This window comes from Callithrix jacchus, chromosome 4 (genome assembly GCF_049354715.1).
Source record: "Callithrix jacchus isolate 240 chromosome 4, calJac240_pri, whole genome shotgun sequence".
In the NCBI taxonomy this organism is placed as follows: domain Eukaryota; kingdom Metazoa; phylum Chordata; class Mammalia; order Primates; family Cebidae; genus Callithrix; species Callithrix jacchus.
The window spans coordinates 117,615,637-117,637,485 of NC_133505.1; the positions used below are offsets into that span (position 1 = coordinate 117,615,637).

General features: G+C 39.2%; 1 protein-coding gene across 7 annotated transcripts in view; it reads right to left on the reverse strand.

The window, feature by feature from the left end:
• REV3L (REV3 like, DNA directed polymerase zeta catalytic subunit) overlaps positions 1–21,849 on the reverse strand; it is a 202,051-nt gene that overhangs the window by 74,883 nt on the left and 105,319 nt on the right. For all 7 annotated transcript variants that reach the window (XR_013534485.1, XR_013534486.1, XR_004742016.3 and 4 more), the window contains 3 exons: positions 10,632–10,751; positions 2,373–2,610; positions 153–295 (listed from right to left, as the gene is read on the reverse strand). Coding sequence is in view for 4 of the 7 variants with exons in the window: in XM_035296532.3 (XP_035152423.2) it covers positions 153–295; positions 2,373–2,610; positions 10,632–10,751 (501 nt within the window). In the remaining 3 variants the exon portion in view is untranslated. The remainder of the gene's footprint in view (positions 1–152; positions 296–2,372; positions 2,611–10,631; positions 10,752–21,849) is intronic.

Below are 21,849 nucleotides of genomic sequence, written 5' to 3' on the forward strand. Positions count from 1 at the left end.
GAGGCTGGTCTCAAACTCCTGAATCCAAGTGATCCTCCCACCTTGGCCTCCCAGAGCTCTGGGATTATAGGTGTGAATCAGGACACCTGACCTCAAAATCAAATATATCTTAGATCGTAAATAGCCAATTTCTCACAGACTTTTTTACTTACCACTATTTTCATCTGCAGTTCCATCTAACTGAGGTATAGAAAGATTGGCTAGAAGCAAACTGTTATCACTCCACTCCATTTCTTCTTCTGAAGATGAGTCATCATCTTCAGTTGAACTTCTGTGGTTACTTCTGCACAGTGATCTGGAGAATATTAAAATTCACTGGTGAGTATGATCATTAGAAAAGGCCATCTCAGATGTAAATAATGTGTCTAAGTTAACTCTATAATAATGTATCTAAGTTAACTCTATAATGTATCCAAGTTACTCTATAGTAAAACAATAAAATCTGAAAATTCTAACTTCTAGAAAAGCATATTTAGTTTGCTTTGTTAACATGTCTTACTATAGTAACTTAGAAAGAGTTATTGTAAATAAACTTTATAACCCTTTTCACAAAGGCTAAAATACACCACAATTCCTGCATTCTGAATTGGAATAAACAAGAACAGAGATGAGTGAAGGGGCACTGAGGTCAGGGCTGAAGAGAAAATACTGAAGATGAGAGAGGGAAGTAGTAAAGGTGTTCAGTCAAGCTGACTATAACTACAAAGTAGGGTTACTGAGAAATTCAGATGGACTGTAAAGTCCAGTCTCTTTAAGTTTTGTCTCATATTGATATTAATTAACTTGATGCTTTCCACTTTAACTGAATTGGCAAACATTTTTTTCTATCCATATCGGTTTTTCTGTCTCTAATCTCAAAAATTGGAAATTACTATTTTATTATATTTATTATACTGTAACTGTTTTTCCATTAAGCCTTTCCAAATCACAATTTGTCATAAAAATCACTCCCTTCAGAGCTGAAAGAGACATCAGAGGTCTAGTCCAACTTTCTACCCAATGCAAAACACAATTTTTAACCAACCTGAGACACTTCTGTTTTCACATAATCTATATAAGGGGATTGCTGTCTCACAGGGCAATCTTTCCATTGTTAATGGCTTTAATTGTTAATAGCTGTCTTCTTGTAATACACAAAATCTTTCAACTTCCATACATGATTCTATTTTGTTCTCTCTAGCTATACAGAGCAGGTTGATGCCATTTTCCTCATGATAATCTTTAAAATATGTAAAGGCATTTCTCATTTATCTTGTAATTCTGATTAAACATTCTCCATTCAGAAGTTCTTCAAAAGTGACAGTGCTCACTAGATCCTTCTAGTTTTCTTCCCCACTATTCTTAAAATATGGTACTCAGCACAGAATATAATATCCAATATACAGAGTAGAATTAACTAGGTCCTTTTCTAGACACTGTGCTTCTAGTATTCAATGACTCTCTAATATATGCGTACAAAATGTTTAGGTTTAGTTTTTACCAAATTGGTTCAGTCAATGAGCATACAAGCATAAATTTAATCACAGGATCAACTATGCCCATTATTACAGCAGCGACGAGGTTAGAGGAAAGAATTTAACATCATATCTGGAGATTTCTATAGCTGATGTATTAAGAAGAAAAATTAAAACATTTGCCATTTACATGTAGACACTGAATTTATGGATTAACCTCTTTCATCTTTCAGTGATGTTTTGGGTTGAAAATTTAGTCCAAAAAAGTTCTAATCTAGCCTACAGAAGTTTAAAGGAGAGGCATACTTAGTCTTTCAGGCTCATAGGCCTAGATTTTTCCATACACAGAGCACATAACTCAAGGGCAGACTTAAACCAATCAAGTTCACAGAGACTGATCGAGAAAACCACAGCACCAACTTAATCATTTATTTTGAGAAACAAACCAGAATACCAGTGTTTGCTTCTCAGTCTTTTATTTATTTGTTTTTAACCTTAATTCCGTTAGTCTAATCAGACCCTAAAGCCATTCCCTGTCTTCAGGCTGTCTCCGTACATTGTTGCTCTGATATACAACAGTTCAACTATCACAGGGCATTCTTTTTGTTAAGTTCTGAGATAGAAAGCCACTTCAATTTTGCCCTATTTATTACTCACATATATTAAAATACTGTGTACATAAATGGATGATTTCTAAAAGTTAGGTTTATCTTTTTAAATGCAGCAAAACTTTGTTTTGCTTGAAATATGGAGTATATGCCACAAGAAAAACAGACCACTAAAAATGAATTTTAAAACGTCAATCTAGTTCATAAGGTATTTTATATCATGAAGAATAGTAATAAGTAATTTCTGATTGAAGGACAAGGATAATGATAAAAGAAAGTAATAAAACAACTGAAATAACTAAAAAATTACCTCTTTTTGGCACAATGTTCTTCAATATTGCTGTCCCATCTCTGGGACATCACCAAACTAAGCTCCATTTCCTCTTTTTCAATCTGTGGTTCATTTTCTTCATCATCACTGTTTTGGGGATATTTACTATTTCCAAAGGAGCGACATGGTGATGGCATCCTATTTCTTTCCCCCTGATATCCATCACTTTCCAAACCAGCAAGTAGATGTACCAGAGCCTCATCAGGACTACTGTCCACTATAAAACAAGTACGATAATCACCAACAAATAGTTTAAGTTTTCTTAATAATCCAACAATTCAGATCACTTATAATAAAATAACAACATCAGAGATACTGGCACAGGCTGAAAGAATACAGTTGGCGGGATGCCTGGCAGTACCTCTGCCTGGCGAAGCCGGCAGCCGGGGTGGCAGCGGCCGGCCCTACCCAGCACTCCCCACAGGGCGCGCTTGTCCGGGTGCCCTGTTGAACCGGCAACCTGAGACTTGAGAGGGCTGGACTTGAGACTGAACGAGACTTGGACAGTGGACCAGCCCAGGGGATTGCAGGGACAGAGCGTTTGGGCTAGCCCAGTGGGACGAACAAAACGGCGATTTCAAACGATCCCCGTGCAGTCGGTCCGAGACTCTCTGTGGGGGAGGGGCGTCCACCATTACTGAGGCAACCCGCCCCAACTGAGATACACGCCCACTGCTGATGCAGCCAGCCATTGCTGAGGCAACCTGTCCCTACTGAGATACACGCCCACTGCTGACGCAGCTTGCCATTGCCGAGGCAACCCGCTACAACAGAGAGACTCCGCCTCAGGGCGTGGTGGAGACCACAGCAGAACAGCAGAGCCTGCCCCAACAGGGCGAGCCTCACAACAGCAGGGCGGAGCCTCGGCAGGCAAACAGTGGCTAGTCTGCCTCCTAGCTGGGCAGGACACCACAACGAACATCCAAAAATAAAGCCCGAACCCCCCAACACAGAGCATTTGAGAAAAAAAGGGTTTTTTAATGAGCTCTGTTGCAGCAGAATCAAACATAGCAAGCAGCCTAACAGCCCTGAATGATCAACAGAGATCACAGCTCAGCAGTTGAGCTCCTATAAAGTACAGACTGTCTCCTCAAGCAGCTACCTGACCCCTCTATATCCAAAAGACTGACATTTGGCAGGCATCATCCTGGGACAAAGATAGCAGAAAAAGAAACGGGTAGCATCCCTCACTGTGCCACAGCTGCTAGAGGTGCACCCCAGACAAGCAGGGCCTGGAGTGGACCTCAGCAGTCGTACAGCGAAGGGGCTAGACTGGTAGAAGGAAAACCAAGTAACAGAAATACTTCATCATCAACAATCTGGGTGTCCACTCAGAGACCCAATCGAAAAGTCAGCAACTACGCAGACGACAAGTGGATAAATCCACAAAGATGGGAAGAAACCAGCGAAAAAAGGAGGAAAACACGCGAAACCAGAACACCTCGCCTCCTAGAAAGGACCAAAACTCCTCACCAGCAAGGGAACAAAGCTGGACAGAGAATGACTGTGACGAAATGACGGAATTAGACTTCAGAAGGTGGATAATGAGAAACTTTTGTGAGCTAAAAGAACATGTATTAAATCAATGCAAAGAAACTAAGGAACTTGAAAAAAGATATGAGGAAATGATAACAAGAATGGATAACTTAGAGAGGAATATGAATGAATTAAAGGAGCTGAAAAACACAATACGAGAACTTCGCGAAGCATGCACAAGTTTCAATAGCCGAATTGACCAAGCAGAAGAAAGAATATCTGAAGTCGAAGATCAACTCAATGAAATAAAACGAGAAACCAAGATCAGAGAAAAAAGCGCAAAAAGGAATGAACAAAGTCTCCAAGAAATGTGGGACTATGTGAAGAGACCTAACCTAACCTACATTTGATAGGTGTACCAGAATGTGACGAAGAGAATGAATCCAAGCTGGAAAACACTCTTCAGGACATAATCCAGGAAAATTTCTCCCACCTAGCAAGACAGGCCAACACTCAAATCCAGGAAATACAGAGAACACCACAAAGATATTCCGCAAGAAGATCAACCCCAAGGAACATAATCGTCAGATTTAACAAGGTTGAAATAAAGAAGAAAATACTAAAGGCAGCCAGAGAGAAAGGTCGGGTCACCCACAAAGGGAAGCCCATCAGACTCACAGCAGATCTCTCGGCAGAAACACTACAAGCCAAAAGAGAGTGGGGCCAATATTCAACATTCTTAAAGAAAAGAACTTTCAACCCAGAATTTCATATCCAGCCAAACTGAGCTTCAGAAGTGAAGGAAAAATAAAATCCTTTGCGAACAAGCAAGTACTCAGAGATTTTGTCACCACCAGGCCTGCTTTACAAGAGCTCCTAAAAGAGACACTACACATAGAAAGGAACAACCAGTACCAGCCACTCCAAAATCACACTAAATGCTAAAGAGCATCAACATAATGAAGAATCTACAACAACTAACAGGCAAAACAGCCAGCTAGCATCAAAATGGCAGTATCAAATTCACACATAACAATATTAACCCTAAATGTAAATGGACTAAATGCACCAATCAAAAGACACAGACTGGCAAATTGGATAAAAATCCAAAACCCATCAGTGTGCTGTATCCAGGAAACCCATCTCACATGCAAGGATACACAAAGGCTCAAAATAAAGGGATGGAGGAAGATTTACCAAGCAAATGGAGAGCAAAAAAAAGCAGGAGTTGCAATTCTCATCTCTGATAAAATAGTCTTTAAAGCAACAAAGATCAAAAGAGACAAAGAAGGCCATTACATAATGGTAAAAGGATCGATACAACAAGAAGAGCTAATGATCCTGAACATATATGGACCCAATGCAGGAGCACCCAGATACATAAGGCAAGTTCTTAATGACTTACAAAGAGACTTAGACTCCCACACAATAATAGTGGGAGACTTTAACACTCCACTGTCAATATTAGACAGATCAACCAGATAGAAAATCAACAAGGATATCCAGGGCTTGAACTCAGACCTGGAGCAAGCAAACCTGATAGACATTTACAGAACTCTCCACCCCAAATCCACAGAATACACATTCTTCTCAGCACATCACACCTACTCTAAAATTGACCACATAATTGGAAGTAAAGCACTGCTCAACAAATGCAAAACAACTGAAATCATAACAAACAGCCTCTCAGACCATAGTGCAATCAAGTTAGAACTCAGAATACAGAAACCGACCCAGAACCGCACAGCTTCATGGAAACTGAACAACTGGCTCTTGAATGTTGACTGGGTAAACAATGAAATGAAGACAGAAATAAAGAAGTTCTTCGAAACCAATGAAAACGAAGACACAACATGCCAGAACCTCTGGGACACATTTAAAGCAGTCTCTAGAGGAAAGTATATAGCAATAAGTGCCCATATGAGGAGAATGGAGAGATCCAAAATTGACACCCTATCGTCAAAATTGAAAGAGCTAGAGGAGCAAGATCAAAAAAACTCAAAACCCAGCAGAAGACAAGAAGTAACTAAGATCAGAGCTGAACTGAAGGAGATAGAGACACGAAAAACCCTTCAAAAAAATCAATAAATCCAAGAGCTGGTTTTTTGAAAAGATCAACAACATAGACAGACCTCTAGCCAGATTGATTAAAAAGAAAAGAGAGAACAACCAAATAGATGCAATAAAAAAATGATAAAGGGGAAATCACCACAGACTCCACAGAAATTCATACCATCATCAGAGAATATTACAAACAACTCTATGCACATAAACTAGTAAACCTGGAAGAAATGGATAAATTCCTGGACTCCTGTGTCCTCCCAAGCCTAAACCAGGAGGAAGCTGAAACTATGAATAGACCAATAACAAGGTCAGAAGTCGAGGCAGCAATTAAGAGCCTACCACTCAAAAAAAGCCCAGGTCCAGATGGATTCACAGCCGAATTCTACCAGACACACAAAGAGGAGCTGGTACCATTCCTTCTAAAACTATTTCAAACAATCCAAAAAGAGGGAAGCCTTCCCAAATCATTTTATGAGACCAACATCATTCTGATACCAAAACCCGGCAGAGACCCAACGAGAAAAGAAAACTTCAGGCCAATATCCATGATGAACATAGATGCAAAAATCTTCAATAAAATATTGGCAAGCCGATTGCAACAGCAAATCAAAAAACTTATTCATCATGATCAAGTAGAATTCATCCCGGGGATGCAAGGCTGGTTCAACATACGCAAGTCTATCAACGTAATTCACCACATAAACAGAACCAAAAACAAAAACCACATGATTATCTCAATTGACGCAGAGAAGGCATTTGACAAAATTCAACAGCCCTTTATGCTAAAAACCCTCAATAAACTCGGTATCGATGGAACGTATCTCCAAGTAATAAAAGCTATTTATGACAAACCAACAGCCAATATCATACTGAATGGGCAAAAACTGGAAGCATTCCCTTTGAAATTCGGCACTAGCCAAGGATGTCCTCTCTCACCACTCCTATTCAATATAGTACTGGAAGTTCTAGCCAGAGCAATCAGGCAACAAAAAGAAATAAAGGGTATTCAAATAGGAAAGGTGGAAGCCAAATTGTCTCTATTTGCAGATGACATGATAGTATACCTAGAAGACCCCATCGCCTCAGCCCAAAAACTCCTGAAACTGATAAGCAGCTTCAGCAAAGTCTCAGGATATAAAATCAATGTGCAAAAATCACAAGCATTCGTCTACACCAATAACAGACTTAAAGAAAGCCAAATCAAGAATGAACTGCCATTCACAATTACTACAAAAAGAATAAAATACCTTGGAATACAACTCACAAGGAATGTAAGGGACCTCTTCAAGGAGAACTATAAACCACTGCTCAACGAAATCAGAGAGGACACAAACAGATGGAGAAACATTCCATGTTCATGGTTAGGAAGAATTAATATTGTGAAAATGGCTATACTGCCCAAAGTAATTTACAGAATCAACGCTATCCCCATCAAGCTACCATTAACTTTCTTCACAGAACTGGAAAAAACCACCATGAACTTCATATGGAACCAAAAGAGAGCCCGCATAGCCAAGTCAATTCTAAGCAAAAAGAACACAGCGGGGGGCATCACACTACCGGATTTCAAACTATACTACAAGGCTACAGTAATCAAAACAGCATGGTACTGGTACCAAAACAGAGATATAGACCAATGGAACAGAACAGAGACACCGGAGGCAACACAACATATCTACAACTATACAATCTTTGATAAACCTGACAAAAACCAGCAATGGGGAAAGGATTCCCTGTTTAACAAATGGTGTTGGGAAAACTGGCTAGCCAAGTGCAGAAAGCAGAAACTGGACCCCTTCCTGACACCTTACACTACAATTCACTCCAGATGGATTAAAGACTTAAACATAAGACCTGGCACCATAAAAACCCTAGAAGAAAATCTAGGCAAAACTATCCAGGACATAGGAGTAGGCAAGGACTTCATGAACAAAACACCAAAAGCATTGGCAACAAAAGCCAAAATAGACAAATGGGACCTAATGAAACTCCACAGCTTCTGCACGGCAAAAGAAACAGTCACTAGAGTGGATCGGCAACCAACAGAATGGGAAAAAATTTTTGCAGTTTACCCATCTGACAAAGGGCTGATATCCAGAATTTACAAAGAACTCAAACAGATTTACAGAAAAAAACAAACAAGCCCATTCAAAAATGGGCAAAGGATATGAACAGACACTTTACGAAAGAAGACATATATGAGGCCAACAATCATATGAAAAAATGCTCGTCGTCACTGGTCATCAGAGAGATGCAAATCAAAACCACACTGAGATACCATCTCACGCCAGTTAGAATGGCGATCATTAAAAAATCTGGAGACAACAGATGCTGGAGAGGATGTGGAGAAAAAGGAACACTTTTACACTGTTGGTGGGAGTGTAAATTAGTTCAACCATTGTGGAAGACGGTGTGGCGATTCCTCAAGGCCTTAGAAATAGAAATTCCATTTGACCCAGCAATCCCATTACTGGGTATATATCCAAAAGACTATAAATCGTTCTACTATAAGGACACATGTACACGAATGTTCATTGCAGCACTGTTTACAATAGCAAGGACCTGGAATCAACCCAAATGCCCATTGATAATAGACTGGATTGGAAAAATGTGGCACATATACACCATGGAATATTATGCAGCAATCAGAAATGATGAATTTGTGTCGTTTGTAGGGACATGGATGAATCTGGAGAACATCATCCTCAGCAAACTGACACAAGAACAGAAAATGAAACACCGCATATTCTCACTCATAGGTGGGTGATGAAAAATGAGAACACATGGACACAGAAAGGGGAGTACTAAACACTGGGGTCTATTGGGGGAAAAGGGGAGGGCCAGTGGGAGGGGGAGGTGGGGAGGGATAGCCTGGGGAGAAATGCCAAATGTGGGTGAAGGGGAGAAGCAAAGCAAAGCACACTGCCATGTGCGTACCTACGCAACTGTCTTGCATGCTCTGCTCATGTACCCCAAAACCTAAAATCCAATAAAAAATTTAAAAAAAAATAAAAAAAAAAAAAAGAATACAGTTGGTACAAAGATTCAGGTGCTGATATAGCTCTCCCATCAAAGTTGATTCCTGGACCACCTGCATTACAGTAATTTAGGGACATTATTAAAATAACATTCTCAATTCCAACCCACGTTCACTGAATCAGAATTTCTAGGGTATAGCCAGGGAATTTGCTGTGTGTGTGTGTGTGTGTGAGAGAGAGAGAGAGAGAGAGAGAGAGACAGACAGACAGACAGACTCACACAGAGTCTTGCTTTATCGCCCAGGATGGAGTGCAATGGTGTGATCTTGGCTCACTGTAACCTCTGCTTCCTGGGTTCACGTAATCCTCCTGCCCCAGCCTCCCAAGTAGCTGGGATTATAGGCATGCACCACCATGTCCAGCTAATTTTTGTATTTTTATTAGAGATGGGGGTTTTTCCATGTTGGCCAGGATGGTCTCAAACTGCTGACTCAAGTGATTCACCTGCCTCGGCCTCCCAAAGTGCTGGGATTACAGTTGTGAGCCACCAGGCTCAGCCTAAATTATTAAAAGAGATATCCCTGTTTGCTGATGTTCCAAGAACAGCTCAGTTTTTCAAGGGAAGGCAGTGCCAGTAGCTGCACACTTAGTCTGGCTCCCTCCTGTGCAGTTTTTTTAGCATTAGAGGATGGCTTTGGCTTATTGGAAAGTTCAGGGGAAGGTTTCCAAAGAAAAAGCTACATGGAAGAACAGCTCATGGACTCAATTATTTTATTTGTTAACAGCTCATCAAATTATTCTTTGAATCTGTTTTCATGATATCAGAAAGGGCAAGACTGGGGAGATGGTTAACATTTCTGTCAGCTTCAACTTCTTCATCTTAGTCAATTATCCTGTCCTTTTAATCTAAAGCTTCCTTCTGGCAATTTCATAGTTGTTCTCCTGTCATCTGATCCATTTTTTCACATATAACATCTTACATTGCAGGTACAAAAAGGCCACTAGTGCAGAGATCTACTACATGACCCTCTCCATCTTGATGTGCAAAAATAATCTAGTCATTAGAACCAGCATAGGGCTCTGCTTCGGTTAGCCTTTTTTTAGTGGACAATCATCATCCTCTTCCTCTTGCTTGTGGTTCTTCCTACAGTGAACAAAAACATGTTGTGTGCTCCAGCCATGGCTGCCTGGGACTACACAGGGTCTTGGCTGTGGGGACAGCTAGCACTGTCGGCCCCTAGTACGGAGGCCTTGCCAGGGAAGGCTGGCAGTGGCTGCAGGAAGTCTGAGCTGCCACTCAGGGGGAGGCAATGAAGGGCTGGTTGAGCGCGGCTCTGGCCCACAAGATGAGGAGGTCAAGACTGTGGCTCTAGCCACCTGTGTCTCTTCCAGTGAAATTTGTGATTACCAAGAAAGAGCCACTTATGGTGTTTTGGTAATGTACTGAACTTTGCAAAATGTTAATTCAAAATACATGCATTTTCCTTCTAAAGTAATACGGTTTCCTCCAAATCAAAGTAAAGTTACAAAAATTATTCTTTCACAGATTTTTTTAAAACTATAAGCTATTTGATTTAATGCAAGGTTTCATTTTCATATTCAGTAGAGTGTTTATTGAACATGCAACATTTACCTCTTCAAGTCAATGAAAAAACACCTCTTCACAACACATTTTCTCTGAATTATAATACTGAATATTTATGGTAGCACTGTTACTTACGGAAAACAGGTGAGTCACTCAGTCTCTGGGTCAAAGGCTGAAAAGTCTGACTATTTTCCATGAGGTTCAAAATTGCTTCTTCATTAATAAGAGCTTCTTCCAGTTTGTGTCTAGTGTGACCTTAATTTAACAAAGAATAAAAAAAGTTAAAGCAAGAGCCTAAATCTAAAATTTATCATTTAGAATTTCGTGTAAATTTGGAAGCATTACCATATAAACCTATTTTAAATTTCAAAATGTTAATGATGCATGCCAAATAAAAACATAATAATAAAAAACCACAGAAATATTTAGCCAGTCACATGCATTCATCAAAACACTGAATCTATAAATCACCAAATATTTATAATCCTACCTAATGTGTGTAGCTCTATCACTGATAAAAATCATTGCATATTAAAATACATAATGTGAAAAGAAAAGATAAACTGTCTTATTTGAATACTAAAATTCTTTATTCTCTATGATTCAAAAACAACAAATTTAATATAAATGTTTTTCAACTCTTCTAAGAAAAAAACTTGATAGTGCTCATATTTGACATTTGTGTATTGGACCCTCGAATGCATAAAAAGGGAAAAGTTTGGTTAATTCTTAATTGGGTATGTGTTGGTTTTTCATGCCTGTTTGTGAACTGTAGTTGTGGTTTCCCATTTCATTGTCAGAACTGAGCAGAAATATTTTTAAGTGCTATAAAAATACAAAGAAATGGTTAAGTAATTTAAAAGTTCATTTTTACATTAATTATATATTTCTCAGAAAGCTTTCAATTCATTATATGTCACATTCATTATATTTTCAAGATGTCAAAAAATATCAGTCTTTCAACATCTGCGTTTTACAGAGGGTCTAATTCTCAGAGAGATTACATAATTTTAAGAACAAGATAAAATGAATCCCATATTATAACCCAGCCATGGAGGGGGAGACGGGGGGGGGGGGGAGAGAGAGAGAGAGAGAGCCAGCGAGAGAGAGAGAGAGAGAGAGAGAGAGAGCCAGCGAGAGAGAGAGAGAGAATTTAAAAAACACAGTAGTAGGGGAATAAAAAGACTACACACCAAAAAATGACAGGCAGTTACACGACAGCTAACTGGGAAACAGTTGTTTTCCTGCTTTGGGTACTTAATCATACTTTAAGGGTTTCTAGCTTTTAAAAGAGTTAAACACTTCAGAAAGAAACACTTTTGAGGTAATACATACTAGGACATAGCTGGGTTGAGGACTTTACCATAACAAATGATCAAAAAACTGAAAAATAGCTTATTTTGAAACAAAAATTGAGAGATCAATAAAATCAACTTAGCTCTTTAAAACTAATAATAAAATAGACAATCTTGGCAGGGATGATAAAAAATTACAGAGAAGGTATGAGTAAAGTGTATTAGGAATAAAAGTGGGTATGCCAAAGGTATTAGAATAATGCTGTGAACAACTTTATACCAAAAACATGGAAAAATCAGATTAAATGGATAATTTCTTAGAAAAGAAAGAGACGTAAAAATCTGACTCAAAAAAAAAAAATTGAAAGTCTTCTTAGACCTATATCAATTATGGAAATTAAACCAGTGGTTTAAATCCACCCTCTTACCTCTCACCCTCTATCATACAAAATCCACCCAAAAAACCAGACTCTACAATGGTTTTACAGGTGAGATATACCAAATCTTGAATAAATAAACTATTTCAATCTATGAAAATTCTTAAAAAGGGAGAATTCTGAGAATTCTTAGGCAGTGCACTAAGACATGGAAAAAAATTAATGTGGAAAAAAGTAATAGTCATTTATACATGATAACTCTATATATACATTGAAAATCCAAGGGAAAATACCTCTAAATTATCAGCACTAATAAAAATTGCTATAGGTGTTTCAAATGCTGGTGGTTACAAAAAAAAAATCAAAACTTGCTGGATACAAGATGGATAAATAAAGGTCAGAGAAGTTCCTAAATGCAAGCAATTAGAAGATGTAATTTTTGAAAGCTAAACCTTACACAACTGCAACAATTATAAGGCACCTGGAATATATACAACAAAAGACATAACGATTTTCCAAAAAAGATAAAATGTTATTGAAGGACATAAAAGAAGACCAAGTAAAATGAGAAATATGCTGCAGATGAGACAATGTGATATAGAAAGACATATATACATATATGTATGTAGAAAGACATATGTTCTTAAACTAGTCTATAAATTTGTTGAATTCCTAATAATATCCCAAGGGGGTTCTTCACAGAAACATAACAATCTAAAATTAACATGGGAGAGCTTTTTCAAAGGATTAAGAACAGACAAGACAATTATGAAGTTGAGTAAGATCTGCCCTGACAAGATCTTCTACAGCAACAGTAATCAAAACTGTACGATATTAACACAGGGAACATGAAAGACATGCGGGAATTCAGTGTGGGGAAAAAACCCTATGTGAAAAATGTGCTGGTATAACAAGCTAGCTGTCTGGATACAATTAGACATTTAATATTTAAAAAAACAAATGTGATTTGAGTATAGCAAGATGGCCATATAGAACCCTCCAGGAATTGTCGCCCCCTGCAGGAACACCAAATTAAACTATCCACACAAGAAAGCACCTTCATCAGAATAAAAAGTCAGGAAAACGATCATAGTACTTGGTTTTAATAACCTATCAAGTAAAGAGGCAGTGAAGAAGGTAGAAAGGACAGTCATGAATTGCTAATAGCACCTCCCCGCAGCTCCTCAGGCAGTGGCCTTATGGCATGGAGAGAGAAATCTGTGTGCTTGAAGGAAACAGAACACAGTGAATGTGGTACTTTGTTTTGCATTGGAACTCAGTGCTACCCTGTCACAGTGGAACAACATGGAGCAGAATTTAGCCAGCACCCATAAAGAGAGCATTTGACCAGCCCCAGCCAGAGGGAAATTGACCATTCCAATGGTCCAGAACCTGAGTTCCAGCCAGCCTCACTACCATGGGCTAAAGCAATTTGGGGTCCTAAATAAACTTGAAAAGCAGTCTAATCCACAAGGACTGCAATTCTTAGACAAGTCCCAGTGCTGCGCTGGGCTTGGAGCCAGTGGACTTGGGGTACATACAACCTGCTGAGAGAGTAACTGGTGCAGCCAAGGAATTACTTGTGTCACCCCCTACACAGTCCCAGGCAGCACAACTTACAGCTGCAGAAGACTCCTTTGTTCTGCAAGAGAAAAAGGAGAGGGAAGAGTAAAGAGGACTTTATCTTGCAACCTGGATACCAGCTCAGCCACAGTAAAACAGGATACCAGGTAGAGTCATGATACATATATTCCAGGCCCTAACTCCTGGATGACATCTCTAAACACTCCCTGAGCCAGCAGGGAACCTGCTCCCTTGAAGAGAAAGATTCGGGACTCAGACCTGGCAGGATTCATCACTTGCTCAGTAAAGAGCCCTTGGGCTTTGAGTGTACACAAGTTACACTCAGGCACTACTTCCTGCAGTCCTTGGGTGAAACCCAGGGTAATGCTGACTTCAGTTGTGACCCAGTACATTTACAGTACTGGGAAAAATTGAAAGCCCATTCTTTAAGAATTGGAACAAGACAAGGATGCCCACTTTCATCACTGCTATTCAACTTGGTACTGGAAGTCCTAACTACAGTAATCAGACAAAAGAAAGGAATGAAGGGCATCCAAATTGGAAAGGAAAAAGTCAAATTATCCTTATCTGCCAATGATATAATTTTATATTTGGAAAAAACCTAAAGATTCCACCAAAAAACAAATTCAGCGAAGCCGCAGGATACAAAATCAACATACAAAAATCAGTAGCATTTCCATATGCCAACAGTGAACGGTATGAACAAGAAATCAAGAAAGTAATCCCATTTATAATAGCTACAAATAAGATACCTAGGAATAAACTTAACCAAAGAAGTGAACCATCCCTATAGTGAAAACTATAAAACTTGACGCAAGAAATTGAAGAGGACACCAAAAAATCAAAAAGACAGTCCATGTTCATGGATTGCAAGAATCAATAAGGATAAAATGTCCGTCCACACCCACGCAGAGCAATCTACAGATTCAATGCAATCCTATTGGCATCAAAATACCAATGACATTCTTCACAGAAATAGAAACAATTAATCCTAAACCTTATATGGAACCACAAAAGACCCTGAATAGCCAAAGCCATCCTGAGCAAAAAGAACAAAACTGAAGGTCACATTACTTGACTTCAAGTTATACTACAGAGCTACAATAACCAAAACAGCATGATACTGGCACAAACCAATGGAATAGAGAACTCTGAAATAAATCCATAACTACAGTGAACTGGTTTTCGATGAAGGTGCCGAGAACAAACCTTGAAGGAAAGAATGATCTCTTCAATAAATGGTGCTGAGAAAACATTGGCTATCCATATGCAGAAGAATGAACTAGACCCTGAACTCTCACCATATACAGAAATCAAATCAAAATGAATTAAAGACTTCAATCTAAGACCTCAAACTATGAAACTACTAAAAGAAAACATTGGGGAAACTCCCTAGAACATTGGTCTAAGCAAGGATTTTTTGTTAAATATCCCCAAAGCACAGGCAATCAAAGCAAAAACAGACAAATGGGATAACATTAAGTTATCATACAAAGCTTCTGCCCAGCAAAGGAAATTATCAACAAAGTAAAGAGACAATCCAAAGAATGGGAGAAAATATCTGTGAACTATCCATCTGACAAGGAATTAATAACCAGAATATATATAACTCAATAGTAAAAAATCTAATAACCTGATTTAAAAATGGGCAAAAGATCTGAACAGACATTTCTCAAAAGAAGAAACACAAATGGCAAACAGGTGAAAACGTACTCAACATCACTGATCATCAGAGAAATGCAAATCAAAGTAACAGTGAGAAATCATCTCACCCCAGTAAAAGTGGCTTTTATCTAAAAGACAGGCAATAATGAATGCTGGCAATGATGTGGAGGAAAGGGAACTCTTGTACACTGTTGGTAGAAACGTAAATTAGTACCATCACTATAAAGAACAGTAGGGAGGTTCCTTAATAAACTAAAGATAGAACTGCCATATAATCCAGCAATCCTTCTACTCAACATTTATCCAAAGGAAATGAAATTGGTATGTCAAGTTGAAGAGATATCTGCACTCCCATGTTTATTACAGTCCTATTCACAATAGCCAAGATTTGGAAGCAATCTAAGTGTTCATCAAACTTTTATTATTGCCTTGTTTACCAATGACATATAAGCTAATTGCATTACAAAAAAAACTGTTAGAACAGACGGTATTAGGTAAAGTACAATGTACATATCCTAACGTTTAGCAATCACTCTTCTACATGTGTTTGGTAAAGAAACTCCAGCACATAGCCATAGGGAGACAGATAGAGCACTAAGTGCAAAAGTAAAGACCATCTAAAACTTGTAGAGAAATAGATAACACTGTTGTTTAGTTTCAAAATGTAACAGTAATCAGCAGCTAAAATGAATGAAAAAGGATAAATTTGAAAGTTACAATGTTGACATAAAAGATGCTGAACATCATTAATAATGAGGATAATGAAAATTAAAGCCACAGTAAGATTCTATGTCACACACTAAGATGGCTATATTAAAAAACACAGACAATAATAAATGTTAGGATGAGGAGCCACAGAAACATTCCACGCTGGTGGAAAAGTAAAATATTGCTGTCACTTTAAAACCAGCTTGGGGCCAGGCACGGTGGCTCATGCCTGTAATCCCAGCACTTTGGAAGGCCGAGGCAGGTGGATCACGAGGTCAAGAGATCGAGACCATCCTGGTCAACATGGTGAAACCCCGTCTCTACTAAAAATACAAAAAATTAGCTGGGCATGGTGGCGCGTGCCTGTAATCCCAGCTACTCAGGAGGCTGAGGCAGGAGAATTGCCTGAACCCAGGAGGTGGAGGTTGCGGTGAGTCGAGATCGCGCCATTGCACTCCAGCCTGGGTAACAAGAGCGAAACTCTGTCACACACACAAAAAAAAAACCAGCTTGGAAGTTTATCTAAAAATTAAACACAAATTTACCACTTGCCCTCATTTGCTTGGCAAAGGTAATCTTTCAGTGAAGTTTATTCTTACACTGTTTTGTTTGTTACTATTTATATCATTTTATAACTTTTTATAATATTTATCCTAAAATCTTATAGCAGCACTATTCTTCTTCTTCTTTTTTTTATTTTTGAGATGGAGTTTTGCTCTGTCATTCAGGCTGGAGTGCAGTTGGCACAATCTTGGCTCACTGCAACCTCCACCTCCCAAGTTCACGCGATTCTCTGGCCTCAGCCTCCTGAGTAGCCATTACAGGTGTGTGCCATCACGCCTGGCTAATATTTGTATTTTTTTTTTTTTTTTTTTTTTTTTTTAATTTTTATTTGATTATAGGTTTTGGGGTACATGAGCAGAGCATGTGAGACACTTGCGTAGGTACACACATGGCAGTGTGCTTTGCTTTTCTTCTCCCCTTCACCCACATTTGACATTTCTCCCCAGGCTATCCCTCCCCACCTCCCCCTCCCACTGGCCCTCCCCTTTTCCCCCCAATAGACCCCAGTGTTTAGTACTCCCCTTTCTGTGTCCATGTGTTCTCATTTTTCATCACCCACCTATGAGTGAGAATATGCGGTGTTTCATTTTCTGTTCTTGTGTCAGTTTGCTGAGGATGATGTTCTCCAGATTCATCCATGTCCCTACAAACGACACGAACTCATCATTTCTGATTGCTGCATAATATTCCATGGTGTATATGTGCCACATTTTTCCAATCCAGTCTATTATCAATGGGCATTTGGGTTGATTCCAGGTCTTTGCTATTGTAAACAGTGCTGCAATGAACATTCGTGTACATGTGTCCTTATAGTAGAACGATTTATAGTCTTTTGGATATATACCCAGTAATGGGATTGCTGGGTCAAATGGAATTTCTATTTCTAAGGCCTTGAGGAATCGCCACACTGTCTTCCACAATGGTTGAACTAATTTACACTCCCACCAACAGTGTAAAAGTGTTCCTTTTTCTCCACATCCTCTCCAGCATCTGTTGTCTCCAGATTTTTTAATGATCGCCATTCTAACTGGCGTGAGATGGTATCTCAATGTGGTTTTGATTTGCATCTCTCTGATGACCAGTGACGATGAGCATTTTTTCATATGATTGTTGGCCTCATATATGTCTTCTTTCGTAAAGTATCTGTTCATATCCTTTGCCCACTTTTGAATGGGCTTGTTTGTTTTTTTCCTGTAAATCTGCTTGAGTTGTTTGTAAATTCTGGATATCAGCCCTTTGTCAGATGGGTAGACTGCGAAAATTTTTTCCCATTCTGTTGGTTGCCGATCCACTCTAGTGACTGTTTCTTTTGCCGTGCAGAAGCTGTGGAGTTTCATTAGGTCCCATTTGTCTATTTTGGCTTTTGTTGCCAATGCTCTTGGTGTTTTGTTCATGAAGTCCTTGCCTACTCCTATGTCCTGAATAGTTTTGCCTAGATTTCCTTCTAGGGTTTTTATGGTGCCAGGTCTTATGTTTAAGTCTTTAATCCATCTGGAGTTAATTTTAGTGTAAGGTGTCAGGAAGGGGTCCAGTTTCTGCTTTCTGCACATGGCTAGCCAGTTTTCCCAACACCATTTGTTAAACATGGAATCCTTGCCCCATTGCTTGTTTTTGTCAGGTTTATCAAAGATTGTATAGTTGTATGTATGTTGTGTTGCCTCCGGTGCCTCTGTTTTGTTCCATTGGTCTATATCTCTGTTTTGGTACCAGTACCATGCTGTTTTGATTACTGTAGCCTTGTAGTATAGTTTGAAATCCGGTAGTGTGATGCCCCCCGCTGTGTTCTTTTTGCTTAGAATTGACTTGGCTATGCGGGCTCTCTTTTGGTTCCATATGAAGTTCATGGTGGTTTTTTCCAGTTCTGTGAAGAAAGTCAATGGTAGCTTGATGGGGATAGCGTTGATTCTGTAAATTACTTTGGGCAGTATAGCCATTTTCACGATATTAATTCTTCCTAACCATGAACATGGAATGTTTCTCCATCTGTTTGTGTCCTCTCTGATTTCGTTGAGCAGTGGTTTGTAGTTCTCCTTGAAGAGGTCCCTTACGTTCCTTGTGAGTTGTATTCCAAGGTATTTTATTCTTTTTGTAGCAATTGCGAATGGCAGTTCGCTCTTGATTTGGCTTTAAGTCTGTTATTGGTGTAGACGAATGCTTGTGATTTTTGCACATTGATTTTATATCCTGAGACTTTGCTGAAGTTGTTTATCAGTTTCAGGAGTTTTTGGGCTGAGGCGATGGGGTCTTCTAGGTATACTATCATGTCGTCTGCAAATAGAGACAATTTGGCTTCCACCTTTCCTATTTGAATACCCTTTATTTCTTTTTCTTGCCTGATTGCTCTGGCTAGAACTTCCAGTACTATATTGAATAGGAGTGGTGAGAGAGGGCATCCTTGTCTAGTACCAGATTTCAAAGTGAATGCTTCCAGTTTTTGCCCATTCAGTATGATATTGGCTGTTGGTTTGTCATAAATAGCTTTTATTACTTTGAGATACGTTCCATCGATACCGAGTTTATTGAGGGTTTTTAGCATAAAGGGCTGTTGAATTTTGTCAAATGCCTTCTCTGCGTCAATTGAGATAATCATGTGGTTTTTGTTTTTGGTTCTGTTTATGTGGTGAATTACGTTGATAGACTTGCGTATGTTGAACCAGCCTTGCATCCCTGGGATGAATCCTACTTGATCATGATGAATAAGTTTTTTGATTTGCTGTTGCAATCGGCTTGCCAATATTTTATTGAAGATTTTTGCATCTATGTTCATCATGGATATTGGCCTGAAGTTTTCTTTTCTCGTTGGGTCTCTGCCGGGTTTTGGTATCAGGATGATGTTGGTCTCATAAAATGATTTGGGAAGGATTCCCTCTTTTTGGATTGTTTGAAATAGTTTTAGAAGGAATGGTACCAGCTCCTCCTTGTGTGTCTGGTAGAATTCGGCTGTGAACCCATCTGGACCTGCGCTTTTTTTGTGAGGTAGGCTCTTAATTGCTGCCTCAACTTCAGACCTTGTTATTGGTCTATTCATAGTTTCAGCTTCCTCCTGGTTTAGGCTTGGGAGGACACAGGAGTCCAGGAATTTATCCATTTCTTCCAGGTTTACTAGTTTATGTGCATAGAGTTGTTTGTAATATTCTCTGATGATGGTTTGAATTTCTGTGGAATCTGTGGTGATTTCCCCTTTATCATTTTTTATTGCATCTATTTGGTTGTTCTCTCTTTTCTTTTTAATCAATCTGGCTAGTGGTCTGTCTATTTTGTTGATCTTTTCAAAAAACCAGCTCTTGGATTTATTGATTTTTTGAAGGGTTTTTCGTGTCTCAATCTCCTTCAGCTCAGCTCTGATCTTAGTAATTTCTTGTCTTCTGCTGGGTTTTGAGTTTTTTTGATCTTGCTCCTCTAGCTCTTTCAATTTTGACGATAGGGTGTCAATTTTGGATCTCTCCATTCTCCTCATATGGGCACTTATTGCTATATACTTTCCTCTAGAGACTGCTTTAAATGTGTCCCAGAGGTTCTGGCACGTTGTGTCTTCGTTCTCATTGGTTTCGAAGAACTTCTTTATTTCTGCCTTCATTTCGTTGTTTACCCAGTCAACATTCAAGAGCCAGTTGTTCAGTTTCCATGAAGCTGTGCGGTTCTGGGTCGGTTTCTGAATTCTGAGTTCTAACTTGATTGCACTATGGTCTGAGAGGCTGTTTGTTATGATTTCAGTTGTTTTGCATTTGTTGAGCAGTGCTTTACTTCCAATTATGTGGTCAATTTTAGAGTAGGTGTGATGTGGTGCTGAGAAGAATGTGTATTCTGTGGATTTGGGGTGGAGAGTTCTGTAAATGTCCACCAGGTTTGCTTGCTCCAGGTCTGAGTTCAAGCCCTGGGTATCCTTGTTGATTTTCTGTCTGGTTGATCTGTCTAGTATTGACAGTGGAGTGTTAAAGTCTCCCACTATTATTGTGTGGGAGTATAAGTCCTTCTGTAAGTCATTAAGAACTTGCCTTATGTATCTGGGTGCTCCTGTGTTGGGTCCATATATGTTTAGGATCGTTAGCTCTTCTTGTTGTATCGATCCTTTTACCATTATGTAATGGCCTTCTTTGTCTCTTTTGATCTTTGTTGCTTTAAAGTCTATTTTATCAGAGATGAGAATTGTAACTCCTGCTTTTTTTTGCTTTCCATTAGCTTGGTAAATCTTCCTCCATCCCTTTATTTTGAGCCTTTGTGTATCCTTGCATGTGAGATGGGTTTCCTGGATACAGCACACTGATGGGTTTTGGATTTTTATCCAATTTTCCAGTCTGTGTCTTTTGATTGGTGCATTTAGTCCATTTACATTTAGGGTTAATATTGTTATGTGTGAATTTGATACTGCCATTTTGATGCTAAGTGGCTGTTTTGCCTGTTAGTTGTTGTAGATTCTTCATTATGTTGAAGCTCTTTAGCATTCAGTGCGATTTTGGAATGGCTGGTACTTATTGATCCTTTCTATGTGTAGTGCCTCTTTTAGGAGCTCTTGTAAAGCAGGCCTGGTGGTGACAAAATCTCTGAGTACTTGCTTGTTCGCAAAGGATTTTATTCTTCCTTCACTTCTGAAGCTCAGTTTGGCTGGATATGAAATTCTGGGTTGAACGTTCTTTTCTTTAAGAATGTTGAATATTGGCCCCCACTCTCTTCTGGCTTGTAGTGTTTCTGCCGAGAGATCTGCTGTGAGTCTGATGGGCTTCCCTTTGTGGGTGACCCGACCTTTCTCTCTGGCTGCCCTTAGTATTCTCTCCTTTATTTCAACCCTGTTGAATCTGACGATTATGTGCCTTGGGGTTGCTCTTCTTGCGGAATATCTTTGTGGTGTTCTCTGTATTTCCTGCAATTGAGTGTTGGCTTGTCTTCCTAGGTGGGGGAAATTTTCCTGGATGATGTCCTGAAGAGTATTTTCCAGCTGGGATTCATTCTCTTCGTCCCCTTCTGGTACACCTATCAAACGTAGGTTAGGTCTTTTCACATATTCCCACATTTCTTGGAGACTTTGTTCATTCCTTTTTGCGCTTTTTTCTCTGATCTTGGTTTCTCGTTTTATTTCATTGAGTTGGTCTTCGACTTCAGATATTCTTTCTTCTGCTTGGTCAATTCGGCTATTGAAACTTGCGTTTGCTTCGCGAAGTTCTC